Source organism: Pteropus medius, unplaced genomic scaffold, assembly GCF_902729225.1.
Source record: "Pteropus medius unplaced genomic scaffold, Ma_sr-lr_union100, whole genome shotgun sequence".
NCBI classification, from domain to species: Eukaryota; Metazoa; Chordata; class Mammalia; order Chiroptera; family Pteropodidae; genus Pteropus; species Pteropus medius.
Window position 1 is genome coordinate 25,123,376 of NW_024344378.1, and position 15,879 is coordinate 25,139,254.

General features: G+C 38.5%; 1 protein-coding gene and 1 long non-coding RNA gene across 2 annotated transcripts in view; one reads left to right on the plus strand and one right to left on the minus strand.

Annotated features, from left to right (window-relative positions):
- The window catches only part of LOC120609292 (uncharacterized), a 63,757-nt gene that overhangs the window by 22,707 nt on the left and 25,171 nt on the right, over positions 1–15,879 (plus strand). The window lies entirely within an intron of this gene.
- The window catches only part of LGI1 (leucine rich glioma inactivated 1), a 36,612-nt gene continuing 23,468 nt past the window's right edge, over positions 2,736–15,879 (minus strand). Inside the window, 4 exon segments of the mRNA XM_039871709.1 lie at positions 2,736–3,934; positions 6,465–6,629; positions 6,906–7,075; positions 9,632–9,703. Of these exon segments, the coding sequence (XP_039727643.1) occupies positions 3,099–3,934; positions 6,465–6,629; positions 6,906–7,075; positions 9,632–9,703 (1,243 nt within the window). The 3' untranslated portion in view covers positions 2,736–3,098.

Here is a 15,879-nt window from a genome sequence, read left to right on the forward strand (position 1 = left end):
GGGGCAGAGTTATACAGTATAAGGTAAATGAGGAGTACAGGGAGAGAGGGCAATTTGCAGAAAAGACTGGTCAGTTCCTGCAAAAGTGGACCCTACTATATGCCCTCCTCCTCATTCTTTTACAAATTTATTTTCTCAGTCAACCTGATCACTCCTCATCTCTCTCACATTTACAATCCCAGGTTTGAAATGAAGGGGGAAGTTTTGAAAGTTAACACCATATGATGGACAAAAGACAACCTAGTGTCAGGAGGCCTGGATTGAGGCCTATTTCACATCTCTGAGTCTCAGGTTTAAGGTAAATTAGAGAGTTGGTTTGCTAACTTAAATCGTCAGTGCTTCTCTGAAAACAAACAGGGAAGAATGTAGGTTTTTAAACTCTGCATCCTTGAACTCAGCACAGTGCCTAGCACAGAGTAAGAATATTGATAACATATTGAAAACAGTATATAGCCTTTAAAAATGAAATGACAATGAATTACATTATGACAATATGGTAGAGTGTGCCCCCAAAGAAGGTGGTATTCTGGATGTAGAACCCATTGGCAATACCTAGCACTTGGTGAGTGCTGATTTGTGCCACTTCTGTGTTAATCACTTCAAGTGCTATTCCCATTACTTCTGTGGTGTGACAAGTCACCCCCAAACTTAGCTGTTTAAAATAACCATTTTATTATGCTTATGAATTCTATGGGTCAGGAATTTGGGCAGGACATCATGGGGATGACTTGTCTCTGCTCCATAATGTCCAGGGCCTCATCTGGGAAGATTAATGGCTGGTGGTGACTTGACAGCTGGGACCTGAAATCACCTGGAGGCGTCACGCACATGACTGATGATTAATGCTGGTTGTTGGCTGGGATCTCAGCTGGGGCTGTTGACCAGACCTTGGGCTTCCTCACAGAATGGTTGGCTTCAGGCTGGTAGGACTTCTTACATGACAGCTCAGGCTCCAAAAGTGGGTGTTCCAGTTCACAAGGCGGAAGCTTCATCCTTTTTATAACCCAGCCTCGAAAGTCAAACTGCATCATTTCCTCCACATTCTATTGGTTACAAGCCCATCCAGATTTACAAACAGGGTAATTAGGCACCACTTCTCCATGGGGTGGGGACAAGGCTCTCATAGAGCATGTGGGATAGGACATATTATGCCATATTTTGAAAGTTCGATCAGCCACATGTGCATTATCTCATTGAATTCTTCCACTGTCCTTGGAGTAGGCATTATTGTTCCTTTACAGATGAAGAAACTGAGGCTCAGTGAGCTTAAGTAACTTGTCTCTAGACAAAGCCAGTACATGACAAGGCTGGACTTAAACACAGTCTGTACAAAGCAGATGTTCTCCAGCAGCATATACGCTGCTTACAGGAAATGCAAACTGACAAAAGTAAGACATCGAAGGCCAGTTCCCCCTATGGGCAGGATCAGGAATGAGTAAGCCTTCTTCTTCTCCCCTATAACCCTGATGCCAGTTAATATCTTCCCCATATTGTAAAGGAGTCTGGTTCCTGTTCATAACTCCTTAAGGCATTGCTTCCCTGAATCTATGCAACTACTGTGTGTGTTTGATGCCAAAAGTTTGCCAGATATGTGCTGACATAAGGGTTGCTGTTTCCCTATTTACCCCTAACAAGTCATTTGGCAAAAGACTCTGGAGAACAATGAACTGGAGGGAGATCTGATCCCTTTTGTAAAGGCAGCACACAGAACCAATTTGTGCCGGGAATATCTTTTCTGCCATGATCCCCTTTTGAAATATATCTTCCCTAAAGTTCAAACAAGAACCACTTCTTATAGGAAGTCATCTCTGATGCTCCCTTGATACTTACAATTGGAACATTCAGATGATACTGGGTACTTACTGCTCACTCTGTTCTGTCCTGACCGCCAAATGAGTCTTCTATGGCCCCAGATGGCAAGGACCACGCCCTACTCTTCCTCAGGTCTCCTCCCTCCACCACAGGAATGATACCGTTTTTATTAAGTAGTCAATAAATATTGACTGACTACATTAAAGGTCCTCATAAACATTGTTATATTATTACAGGAGGACAAATGTGCACCTTCAAAAGCATTTTTAAGAGCCTACTATATCACAGGCATTGGGGTAGCTGCTAATGACCCTTGTAATCCAGGAGCAGGAATTTAGAAATTAAAATATGAGCCTCCTGGGCACTCTGCGGTGTATAATAACATATCAAAATTGCTGTCTAGAAGTGAAGCATCCTTGGTTGGATTAAGAGGACTTCCTTTCCACTCTGTTTGAAGCAAGTACTATAAGGTTACAATCTCTATCAGCTGTCAGATGATTCTAGAGTCAGACATTTACAAAGTCACTGAATAGCACTTTTGAAATCCAAAATCTTGCTTTTAGCTTCTCCTATAAGTTGTCTGAATGATGGTTGTAGCTGGAGCTATCAGACAGAAAAGGATGGGTCTTACTGTTCTTTATCTCAAACTAGTCTTCTTGTAATAAGCAAATTTCTCTTCTCTTCTTTTAATTTGTCACCGCTTTACCTCAAAGTGTTCTTAAAAGCCACGACCTTTGGAAACACCTTTGAATGTTCAAAATCAGCTGATAAACCTGTTCATAAATTATGGAGAATTAATACCAGTGTTTCATCTTCACTCATTATTCACACCATAAATTCTTTATTCAAATATAATCCTATTGTATAACATTATTTCCTCAACACACCATCATCAAGGAAAAATAATTCCTGCAAATAATTACCTTTGGGTTATGAAAGAAAATGTAAACATTTTATTTGGCAGTTGTTTCTGAACACATGAATAAATAAATGGAAAAGTACATATTAATATTTCTTTTTGGAGTAACAGATATCATGAAACGCTTATTTACATATCTTCACTGCAAAGAACAGTTACACAATTCAATTTTGCCTTATAAAAGGTAAATTCCCACACCACTGGACTGGACAGTTAAGGATGGAGACACTGGTAGTGCTTGGTTCTAGCAGTCTCAATGTGTGAAAGGCATTCATTTGCAAGTGTGATAAGAAGAGTCATCATGCATTGAATTCATCCGGACCACATACTGTAGAAAGTTTCTGATGGCAGCCACAGAATTTGTGTGTCATGCGCTTAAGTCAACTATGACATGTTTGTAAATCTGTGTATTTCCCTTAAAACTGGAAGCAAAAAGAAAATTACGCTTATTAATGGACACACGTGTGAATGATCTTGGTGCCTGAACATTTAATTCCTGAAATTTCACAAATTTGGCTTTCTCTGCATCCCAGTTATACACTTGAGTAAAAGAATAATCACTTCCGAGAATTGCATATTGATAGTTATTGATCTGAAGAGGCTGGAACACCATGGATCCTCGTGATGGCATCCTCTGAATATCCTGAAACGAGGAGCCTCCCCATTTCATTACTTTGGAATCACCAATGAATCTTGTCAAGCAAATGTACACATCACCTTTCACTGAGAAGTGCTTTACAGCATATACATCCTCCATGTTAGGGATGTCAGTTTGGTTAATGAATAATTGTGTTGCTTTGTTCCATTGATAAATTACAGGACGCTGGGAACTACTGGACAAGATTAAATGAGGCGTTCTGAGTGCCTGGGGTGTTCTGGCTATTTCTAGATATTCCACATCAGTGTCCCTGTACCAGGCATGTAAGGATTGATGGGAGTAGAATCCATTTCCATTCCATTTGTAAATGGTAGTAAAACCAGCTTTTGAACTGTCAGCAACAACAAAGTACCAGTTGTTTTCAATCTTGAATGTTTCAATGTCATTGGGTTTTCGGATTTTGAGAATTTCAATATCCTGGATCTTTATGAATTTATTTGCAAAACTGTCTCGCTTATAGATGTGAGAACCACCAAACAGCTGGGCCACGATAACATAGAGCTGAGTTTCAATGACTATAGGCTTGCATACTACTGTGGACGTGCCTGGAAAAAGACAAATGAGAAATTAGTTGGATGGCCATCCTCTTTTGGAGGGTGCAAACATGCGAGCTGAGGCCAGATAACTTCCACCAAAGTCAGCCTGAAATAAGAGATTTTCTTGTTTGATTAGGCAAAGCCAATCTCCAAGACCTAATGGCATCAGGAGCCTGAAGTTCTGTGTCTTTTTGCTTCACGGGGCCTTGTCACCAACAATTGAGTTGTCATGTCATATCCAACCTGCACTAGATGTTTAGGGCACATGGTAACAGCCTGAATTTTCTTTAACTTGCAGCAAAAAAGCGTTGCTCTCCTGACATATCGTGAGTTAATCATTGTAATTGTAGTGAAAATGGGTATTTATGGAGCACCTACTATGTGCTTTGCCAAACCATCTCATCAAAATTTTCTGACAAGCTTAAGAGATAAGTATTATTTCCCTTCCTTTTGCAGATGAGCAGACTGAAGCTTAGAGAGGTTAGGAGACAAAGTTAGGATTCAAACCCAGGCCTGCCAACATCGCTATGCTTTTCACCCAACCTGGGGTGGGGTGGTATTCCAGGACTTCCAGCTCAGGATGGGATCGTACAAGTTTCTAGAACAATCCCACAAAGTTTTGAGTGGTTTGTTCTAAGTATGAAATGCTTCTTGTTCTAGAATAACTTATTTTCCTCTGAGAAAGTGATGCCACTTGTTATTTTTCTGAAGCTTTAGGTCACTGGTGGCAGAAGAAAAGGGAAGGAAGAGCAATCCTTGAGGAAAGTGAAAGGGGTTCAGCCATAGGCGATGCTCCTGAATGTTACTTTGGGAAATCTCAGAGAACAATATGAGACCTGTTGGTGGCCTAGCTCAGTATACTTTTGGTAATAGTTTAATATTTATTAATCAATTTTGATATCCTAGAGGGAGCTTGGCTCTAGGAAATCCAAAGAAAGGCAGAGTAAATCTAGGTCCCAGGCCTTTCCCGACTGCAGCTTAGGGGCCTCTGGGGCAGTAAGTTCTGCATCCACTCTTTCTACTAATTGGCTTCACCCATAGGTAAAATTATTCTATTTATGAGCCTTTTCAGGACTCAACTGATTGTGTGACTTTGGGAAAACCATTTATCTTCTCAGGGATTTAGTTTTCTCTTTTGTATAATGAGGGTTGGGATTAAATCAGGAGTAGCCACTAGATTTCAGCCATGTACCCATGTGGATTGACTGACTGATTGTGACTGCCTGGAGAAATGTGTTGAGGAGGGTTCTTTGGCCACATCTGTACTCAGCAGGAAAGAGCACCTTGATAGATTAGTAAAGTCTATCTAGGGTGAGGGAGGGGATAGTGACCACATATGTGACATCTATTTGTCATCCTAGGCTAGCTGGTGCCCTCTGAAAGTCTGCAGATATATTCATTTCTCTTTTAAGTGCTCATCTAAAGATTCATTCAAAGCAATTGATAAACTGTACACAGGTAAGAAGAAGCTGATTTAGACTGCACAAGGTTCTGCAGCAATCCATTGGAAACTGAAGGGGGTTTAGGGAGAAAGGGACGTATAGCCTTCCTCTTTGAGAAAGAAGGAATTTAGAAGGGTCTCAATTTGGAGGGGATTTCTTCATCTGGGCATCTCAGTCTCAAGCAAGCCCTAAGCCTGTCTTGATCCTTCCATCAACGGGGCTGATGACCATCAACAAAATCTAATTAGGACCCTCCCAGTCTTGTCTAACAGACCTTTTATGGGGATGTTTGAATGATTTCAGGAGAAAATTCAAAGGTGTTAGAAAATAAAGTGGATATAAACATTTCAGAGGGAGCCCCATGTTCTAATTTATGACAATTTTTTTTTAAAGTTGTTGAAATGAGAAAGAAGCTTTAGAGATCACCTGACTAAAAAGTTTTCATGGAAAAAAAATTGGCTTCCATTGTCAAATTAAATGCAAAAAATACTAGAAAGAGGCTTGTTTTCTCACTACAGGACTTCTCGGAGCTTCTAATGTGTACTTTCATGAATCTCTGAGAGGAGATACAGTTCACAGATTTGTTGGACCACAAAACCCTTTTTGTCACAAGACATACATTAACATTTTGTAGAAGTAATGTTTGCACAACAGAGTTTGAGATTTATTGATCTAGAATAACCTCCTAATTTTATAGTTAAGAAAAGGAGGGGGCCCAGTGAGAGTGAGTGGCTTGCCCAGTTTGTTTGTGGCAGAACCTGGATTAGAACTCATAATTCCAGTCCAATACTTTTTTTCTGAGAAAAATAATCCATCTTTTATTGCATATTTACTAAGCTAGATCCTATGCTAAATTTCTTGGATATATGATTGCATCATCTTATAAAAGCCCTGTGAGTTAGGAATTATTATTCTGATTTTATATGTGAGGAAATTAAGACAGGAAAACATCCCAGGTCACTTAGTAAATGGTAGAGTTGGGACTCAAAAGCCTCTAAGCCTGCCCAAAGTATTCCCCCATGTCATTCATCTTATTCTGTTGCCTTTGATTCAAGCAGCTTAACTTTCCACTCGAGATGCAGTTAGGCTTTTCATACCTGTAATGTTGTCATAATTCCGGAAGGTCTTTTCTACATGGTCCCATTCGAGGAAAATGCATTTTCCAGTAAAAGGCTGAGCAATGACTACATATTCATCGTTCATATAAGAAAATGTGTCTATGGACAGTGATTGATAAGGCAGGTCTTGAGACTTTGCAAATTCTACAAAAATAGGAAATGATGATGAGTAACGGTGTGCTAAAGCCTTGTTCCTTGGCTAGATCTCAAATGTCTATAACAAATACATTTATTTTAGAGAAATGGGAAAATGGCATTTTTACTTTCTTTTAAACACATAAAGTTTTAATGGTTCACAATAATTTAAGAATTAAATTGCCCAGTTGGTTTTTTAGATATTAAAAATATCAGTTTCTGAACGCACAAAAAACATAGCCCTTATTTTCACTGTATGAGGTCAAATGATTTAGAATACATTACCTGTAATGATACAATCAAAATCCTTGGAGGAGAGACTATTGATTTTGCGCTTCTTGTATTCTGGAGGGCCTTCACAGTAGATGTCTTCAACAGTTGCATTGGTGTGGCCTAGCCATTCCACCAGCCACTTCAGTTTACAGTCACAATTAAATGAATTCCCTCTCAGATCCCTGAAAGACAAACTTCAGCTGCTTTTGCTCTATGAGGGTCCTACCTACACGAGTGTGACTTCTGTTTCAACAATTAACATGTACAGAATGACCTATAATCTACCTTGAACTTGACTGATTCACTTTGGGCTCAGAGAGTTACCACAGTGCACCCCTGAAGGCCACCCCAGTCAACGGAACCTCATGACTTACTCCAACTTAAATTCGAAGCTAGTTCAGTCTAGAGGTATGCCGTCCACAGAAATATAATGTGAACCACATATGAAATTTAAAATTTTCTACAGGCACATTAAAAAGGTAAAGAGGAAAGATGAAATTAATTTTAATACTATATTTTATTTTACTCAAATCATATAAAATACTATCATTTTGACATGTAGTCAGCATAAAAATTATTAATGAGATATTTTACATTCTTTTTTTATACTAAGTCTTTGAAGTCTAATGTGTATTTTATATTTATAGCATATCTCAATTCGGATACTAAATTTTCATCAGAAATACCTAATTTGGTTTTAGATTTAATGAACTCTCCAGTTGAAAAAAATAGATTCTCATACCCGAGTTGTTGCAAACAGACTTAAAAGTTTTCGACAATTGAACCAAGAATCTGTTTTTAAATTTAAATTTAGTTTTTTACCTCATTTAAAAAAAATGAAGTAAAATTTACAAGTCAGTTTCTCAATTACATTAGGAATGCATTTCAAATGCTCAGTGACCACATGTGTGGCCACCACATTGGACAGCGCAGGTCTAGAGGAGAGCATGTAATGACTATTGTTTCATATTTAATTAAATCGAGTGAGCTATTTGCTTTCCTTTTTCCTCACAGACATAATTAATTCTGACCTTAGTCCATGGTCTACAAATGCAATTTTAATAGGAAATGACTGCGACACAGTAGAGTTAATGCAGACATACAATAGCTCATGTTCATAATAAACTATACAGCATAGGTAGTTTAAATTTCCACATATGATCCCAGCTCATCAAGTTCTCTGTTTATTTGTATTGCTTTTGTTCAGAAATTCTATCTCCTTTTCTAAAACCTTTCTTCATCATGCAAAATTCCTAGGATAGGTACTCCTACTCTTTACAGAGTACACGAATAATTTTTAAATGTTGAAGCATTAAAAAATTTTTTAGGGGACACATTCAAGAAAACCAAGAAATCCACTAAAAGGCAATTTGGTATGGATCCTTTTATTTCTTAGATAATTCTTGACTTGGGCATATCAGAGTAGGCCCAAGAGGCCAAACCCATTATGAGATTCTTTGGAGAGACCAAGCCAATTTCAAGTATTTTATTTTATTTTATTTTATTTTATTTTATTGTTAGTATGAAGTACAGGCTGACACAAGGTTGAGTCAGAGGGTCCCCAAATAAGCTGTATCCCCAAGTCTGCGATAGAGTATCATCTAACTTCTAAGACATTCCTAGGACTGACCTCATCTCCCAAGAATACTCTGACCCAGAATAATGAGTGTCAACTTTTCTGGGTTATTGTAAACCAGAGCAGATAACTGTGATCTGTTCAAGACTTTCTTGGAAGTGTCCTGATCCTAGTACTCTCTTGAAAATAAACCATCATTCAGGAATTGGGGCAATAGGCATGGAGGAGGGGCTGGGGGAATACTACAAGAAACAAAGAAAGTTTTTCATTAGCTTACTGATTTGAAGTTAAATACTGGCTTTATGAGAAAATACTTGACTCTGAATTTTTTGTTATTGGAGAAAAGTTGTTTTGAATATATATTCTAAAGCAAAGTACCTGAATAATAAGAAGTCTTTTGTTTTGATATATCCTTTCCATTTGTTCTAGTATTCTACCTTATAGCATTTAAATACCTTTCTGATGTACTGTAAGGCACTTAATGAAGCTAAATTGCTTTTGAGAGGGTTAGGCATTATTACTTGCTTTGCTTACAGCAAAATATACAAATTCCTTACAAAGATCTTTCACTCTGAGGCTTAAAAGTCAAAGTTTGAAAGCTCTTTTGTTTGAAAAGGGGTCAAAAATAATTAAGTTTATTCTCTTCCTGGGGTTTAAGCCAAATTCCTGGGGATTAAGCCTAGATTGTTGTTCAGTCTAATGAGAGAAAAGGCAAACTTTTCTCCCTTCCCCCACTTCCTGCTTCATTTCTCTGTTGACTGACCAACCCATGGGTGTAACCTTTCATCTTTATTCTGTCAGTTTCCCAGACTCCTTTATGTTTTTTCTTTGTAGTCTCATTTCCTGGACCTCATGAGAAAAAAAGCATCTTGAAATTTCTATCTGGGTCTCCTCTTCTCACCCCCTCAAAGTCCCTTATGACATTCCCTCCCATGCAGACACATACTTTGTCAAAGGAATGCCTGGACACTACATTCTCAGAATTTCCAGTGGTAAATATCATAGAAAACTTAAATATTAGTCCAAGTAATTTTAAAATTTCAGCCAATTTAAGTTCTAAAATTCTAATTTAATTTTAAAGCCAATTAAAAATTCTAATCATCAATACCAAGCTTCTTCGTTAGCTACTATGAATTAATTAATTAATCATAGGTCCTCTTACACATTTGTTAAAGAATCCAGGCCTTTGAAAATATCTTTTGGGAGTGTCTGAAGATTGTTGTTTGCAAGGCTCCTGGGGAAAAAAAAAGAGTGATGTAAACTGTAGTCATAAAATTTTAAAAAATGCATTTTATGGTAAAGCTTAGTTATGAGTCCCTTTCACTTTTCCCAGACTATGCTAAATTACTTGCAGTACTGTTCTTCTTCTTCTAAGATACTAACCAGATTCCTGATATTGTATTTTCAATTCCTGGTCTCTTTGCTTCAACATTCATTCAAGGTTTATGGCACGTCATGTAACATGGTTAAAACTCACACACACCTGCACATATACACATGCACACACATGTACAATACCAACAACAAAATGATGCCTGGGAATTGATCTTTCTGTTTAGAACAGATATGAGATTCACACTCAGGCATTCAGCCTAGGGGATGTCTTCCAAAGGGTGACTAACTAAATGGTGACAGTGTCCATCTCCAAATGCTTTCTCCCCTCACACTTAGGCTGCCCCTTCTCCTCCTTCCCTTCTCATTTGCTCCAGAGAGCAGATAAACCTCCAACTGATAGTACCAATGCCCCAGAGTTTGAGGGTCTGCCTGATCTATTGCTTCACCAGCACATCCTTTCTTCTTACCAAAGTACATGCCCCCCTTTTCTCCATTTTTTTCCATTGTAGTTCCATTCATTCCACCTCAGAAAATAGCTTTCTCATAAATACCCATCCATCCATCCATCCATCCATCCATCCATCCATCCATCCATCCATTCATCCATCCATCCATCCTCTTTAATCATCTCCTTTCCCTTTCTTCCAGTTCTTGCCCTGTTATCACAGGAATGGTTTTCTCTTTCTCTTTCTCTTTCTACGTGTTCTTCTATGAATCACTAGAATGATTCTAATCAAGGTTAACGAGTAGAAAATAGTCCTGACAATATGAAGGAAAGGGAAGTGTTGTTTATACTGCAAAAATGTGGACATAACAAAGACTGGTGCTATCTGATGGGGAAAGGTTGTAGGTACTGATAATTTTCAATCTTTAACAGCACTGTACATATACATGTTATATACTTTTCTTAGGAGTGTTTTTTTATCCACGATAAAAATAAAAACTAAAACTAAAACTAAAAGCCTATGCTGTCGGTCTCCAAAGCTCTTGAAAATCCAAATTCCCTTTAAAACACTCTCGAAAGTCTTTTATGTCTTCTACTTCTTTTAATTAATACGAGATTTCTCAAGTGTAAACATTCAAGACTTTTAAAACTGTTTTTGAATTACTTTTGTTGTTTTTCTAAGTTTTAGAAATTGCTACTAGATTGGAAAACTTTTTTCAATGAATCTTGGCACATAAGAATGGGAGCTGAATCACAATGTCTCTGTCTCAATGGCAGTCCATTTTGTGAAGAATGGCTTTGGAGTCATTCTGAGCTTGGTTTGAATCCTGAGTCTACTACTTTTTGGCTGTGTGACTTCGGTTATATATCTTCTCTGACACTCAGATTTTTCATTTTTAAGTGAAGGTAATACCTCACGTTATAAGATTGTTAGGCAAAATAAATGAGATGACTCAAGATGGTATCTGAGTATCTGGGCTACTCACAGTAAAGGGCAGCTAGGGATAGGAAGCAGGGAAAAGAAGGAAAAGGGCTTCTGCCTATTCATTGTGCAAGAAACAGCATTGAGAAAACTGACCGTATGAATGAACTGCTATGAATGTGCACCTATACAGTCATGATAAAATGCTGCTAAGGAAGACTATTCAAGAATGTCTTCATAATTCATTTTCCTGTCTGGTGGTTGAAATAAGAGATTTCATGGTGTCTTTGACCAGTCCAGAGTCACTCTCAAGTCATGTGTCTCAATCTAGCATGATGTATCTTAACAGTTCTCATGCTAACTTCTCCTCAGTGGACATCTCTCCCTCAGAAACTAGCACAAATTGCAATTGGCTGCAGAGCATAAGCTTGAAGTAGGCTGGGTCATAGGAGAGTGGGCATGAAATGATGAAACAGTCAATCCTTGAATTACTGCTGCCACTAGGGTTGCACAAGAAGAGGCATCTTGTTTGTGCTGTTGCCCAATGTGGTTCTTTCAAACAATGGTCGAATCTGGGAGTTCTACTTCCTGACCAAAGGATTAGAGCTTGAGGCTTCACATACCCAATATAAAGGCTAACCGCAGAAATAGCTGGTGAGATGGTCAGAAATACAGACTCAGCTATGAGACAGAGAGATTGTAATTTTACATGACAAGGCGAAGGACTTACAGTTCAACAGAACTGGGGGAGGCTGCCTGATGGGTGGTAGAATGAGGCATTATGCTTCTTGTGACAGGGAGGCTCTCACCCAAAGAACCAGAGGGTGGGATAGGCAGTGAAGTATGAGGGTGCCAGAGGGAAAAATGGCAGATGGATTAACTGCACTCATTGAGAACCCTTCCCTGTTTGACTACCAAAATTAAATCAAACACTGACTCACAATGGACTGATTCTCAAGGAGGTAGGATGGAGCTTCATGTCCAGGTTTGGTGAGGGATAAGCATGAGAAGGCTGCCTGAACTCATAAAAGAAGCAGAAACAAGAAGTAAGACTCGGAAATAAGACAGAGAGTTCTGAATGTCCGAAACCCAGGAATTAAGTTTAGACAGTTTAGATTCTCCCCTGTGTCTCTGGGAGATCTCAGTGACATTGGGTTGCATTTGGAAAAGAAAGCAGGCAACAGGGACTAGGGCAGAAAATGTCTTAGGAAAGGAATGTTGACAGAGCCTGGGAATTATTCTGCAAAAAATGTAACAGGGCTTGGATGTAAAGCAACCTTCCAGTGCAGGCTGGTGGGTATAGGGTGCAGGCTGCATAGGACACGTAGAATGGGATCAGAGCCCACAAAGTTAAGAAGAGAAGTATGACATGCCCCCATACATACCTTTTCTGTGGCCAGTTAGGAGTCATTATTAATTCCCAGTGAAGAGAAATTGGAAATCTTAGAGGCCTACTGTACAACCGGGGAAAGATTTAATCTAGTATTGCCTAAAGTAGCAAAGCATTGGAAATAGCCTACATGTCCATTAATAAGAGACTGTAAATAAACAATGGTTCATATTTAACATGAAACTTTTGCAGGAGATTTTTAAAAATGAGATTTATTTTTATGATTTGACATGAAATGCTGCCTAAGGGAAAAAAAGAAAATTGGAGAATAGCATGTAGAGTGTAATCCCACTGAGGTAGGGAGGTTATATGGCTATAGATGCATAAAGAAAAGTATGTAAGGAGATATAAAAACTATTGACCAAGGTTACATGTTGGGGTAGTTGGACTCTTTCATTTTTGTCATGTATATATCTGGATTGTGAGATTTTTTATTATTAAGCATGGATTATTATTTTAAATTCAGAAGAAAAAAGATAAAGTGAAAATTTAAAAGAACCCTGTTAGAATCTATATGTGTAATGGTTCTGTTCAGTGAGGATTCAATCTAAATCAGTCATTTGGCTACATTCATAAGTTCCAAAGTAATGGGCTGAAGTGCAAATAACTGTCACAGTCAGTACTTGGGGGCCTGGGTGGTCAGATGATGTCAACTTCTTTCATGGGATGAGCTTCAGGATGGAGCTGCCTTCTTTCTCACGAGATTCCAACATGGCTTCAGGCCCTCATCCTTTAGGAAAGTTTAGGACTACTGTGAGGCCAACCTTGGAGTCATCCCTGTGGGTTCTTTATATCAGCCCAAAGTCAGCTTTGAGGAGGGCCTGGAACCTCCAAAAACCATCAATGGCTTTTGGAGGCTTAAGAGGGATTCTGGCCCCTCTGAAGTTTGCTCAGAATTTGGTCCTTATGCAGAAAAGGTGCCTAGAATGAGATCTGGTTCTCTTAGGTTATTTGAACAGCTAGAGATATTGAGATAGCATTTCCAGGGTTAGGATTAGGGTTATTTTGGGGTCGTTGCTAGGATAATTTGATTCTTCAGATTCCATCTCTGAGTTTTGCCACTGGAAAGCAAAATGGAAATTCGAATCCATTAAATTTCCTCTGTTTCCTCTTTCCCTCTATTTGCCCTTCCTCCTTCGCAGAATAACAGTTTAATATTATCATTAGTTCCTTTTCCTCAATAGAAGCTCTGGTTGAAATATGTTCTGTGTCTTTTGTAAAACTGGTCATAGCTCTTATTTCCTACATCAGTTAGTGCAGTGGAGTAGCTGGGTCATCACTCTCAGAAGTGGCTTTGGCCAACTTAACTAAACCTCTCTAGGTTTCTGTCTCAACAGCTGCAAAACTGAATAGATAACATCAATTTTATTTATTGTGAAAATTAACACATGCAGCTACTAATATTTTTATATATACACCTTTTACATGGAAAAGTCTGTATCTGCAAGAGAATTTTTAAGCCTTATTTCAGATAATCAAGACCATGAAATTAATTTTTTTCTTTGATGTTGATAAAACCAGTGATTCTTAATACCTAAGCACTTTCAAATACTCAATACAGGAGGCTAAGATCATCTATTTTTTCTGTCTTTTTGAGTAGAGAGAACTCAATGCCTTTGTATTCTTAAATGTCCCATCTTTTACTGATATATATCTATATCGATATCAATACATATAGCTATACATATTTTACTGATGTATATATACTCACACATGTATATAACATAAACATATATATGTATATACATACGTGTATATATACACATATATACATATATATGCATACATATATATACACACACACATATGTGTGATAACTTATTGTTTCTTCACTTCAAGACAATTTGGAAAGTGCAAAAAAATTTTTTTTAAATAAAACAGTACTTATCCTGGCATAGGCAGCCACTATTAAGATTTTGTCTTATTTTCTTTCAATCATTAATATGGAGCCCATCTCATGGGGACATTAATGTAGAAAGCAAGTTATTTCCAGAGAGCCATGCTACCAGTCCCCAAGTCTTTAGACCTCCTTCTCTCTTTAGAATGTGATGGCATAAGAGTGTATGCCTGAACTGGTGTGGGAGGGCTCCTTCCTCTTCAAAAGTCTGTTAGCTGGGCGAGGGTGAAATTAGTGCTGGAATTTAAAATTAAATACGAGTACTATTAGGATTAAGAGGGGAAAATATTAGAAGGATGAGTGAAAGAGAGGCAAGAAGTCAGAAGTAGCGAAGAGTCATCAGGAAAAAGACTTTCTACATGGTTTAATTGAAGAGAAAACCAGGCTACTGCCTACGCTGACCCATTGCCTGGTAGCCTGGCTTCATATCTCCCTGGACTCAGCAGCAGAATGCAGTGCAAATAGCATAGACCAGGAATGACATATCTGGGTTTGAGCTCTGGCTGTTTCCCTTTCTACAAAGAGAATGAGCACTTGGTCAGAATGATCTCCAAGTTCTATTTTAGCTTTTAAACCGCACCTTTATACTTTTCACTGGGAGAAGCATATGGCTGTATCTTTAATAATAATAAAATGATAATAGAAGAGGTAATACTTTAAGCCACATAATTGAGTCAGAGAGTTTAACCACAGGTTTTTATAGGATGTAGGAGTGCACTGGAATATCTAATGGGTGGGTGGGTAGGACTGATTGAGAGAAGAGTGAAGACGAAGCAATGAGAGGTGAGAAAACATTTCATTAATGTTAATTTTTAAAGGATAGTTCTGTAGTAAGAACTGCAAGGATGTTTTTCTTACCACCGTATCCCCAGTGCCTGGCACAAAGTAAACCCTCAATAGATACTTTGAAATGAATGAATGAATGGGGCTGGCTGGAGTAGAGGAGAAGGGCACCAATCTAGACAAAGAAAAGAGCAGAGAATGGTTCTATTAGGTCCCTTGTACCAAGGCAGAGAGCTAGGGAGAAAAGTGCAAAGCCCTGTGAATTACCATGGGACCCACCCACATGTTATCACTGCTCACAGAGTGCCCTCCCTCCTCTTAGCCTCACTGTAGTAATAATTCCAAAGCAACATGGAAGCTCTTTAAAGTGTGCCTTCAACTAAGCACCATGCCCTGGGTCCTAATTCAGAGTCCACCTAAGAAACATTTTTTAGGTGGAATACCTAGAAACACCTAGAAAACTGTTCAACTGAACATCTGGTTGCCTTGAGACCACCTGAGAAGATTCCAGCGTTCTCAGTGACAGACAGTCTTTCCTTCCCAGCAGAGGTGATGACAATTCCTCTACTTTGGTGTTTTTATGGTTTACCTGAGAAAACCTCTGATTATGACTATGGAACCTACTGGAAAGTCTTCTC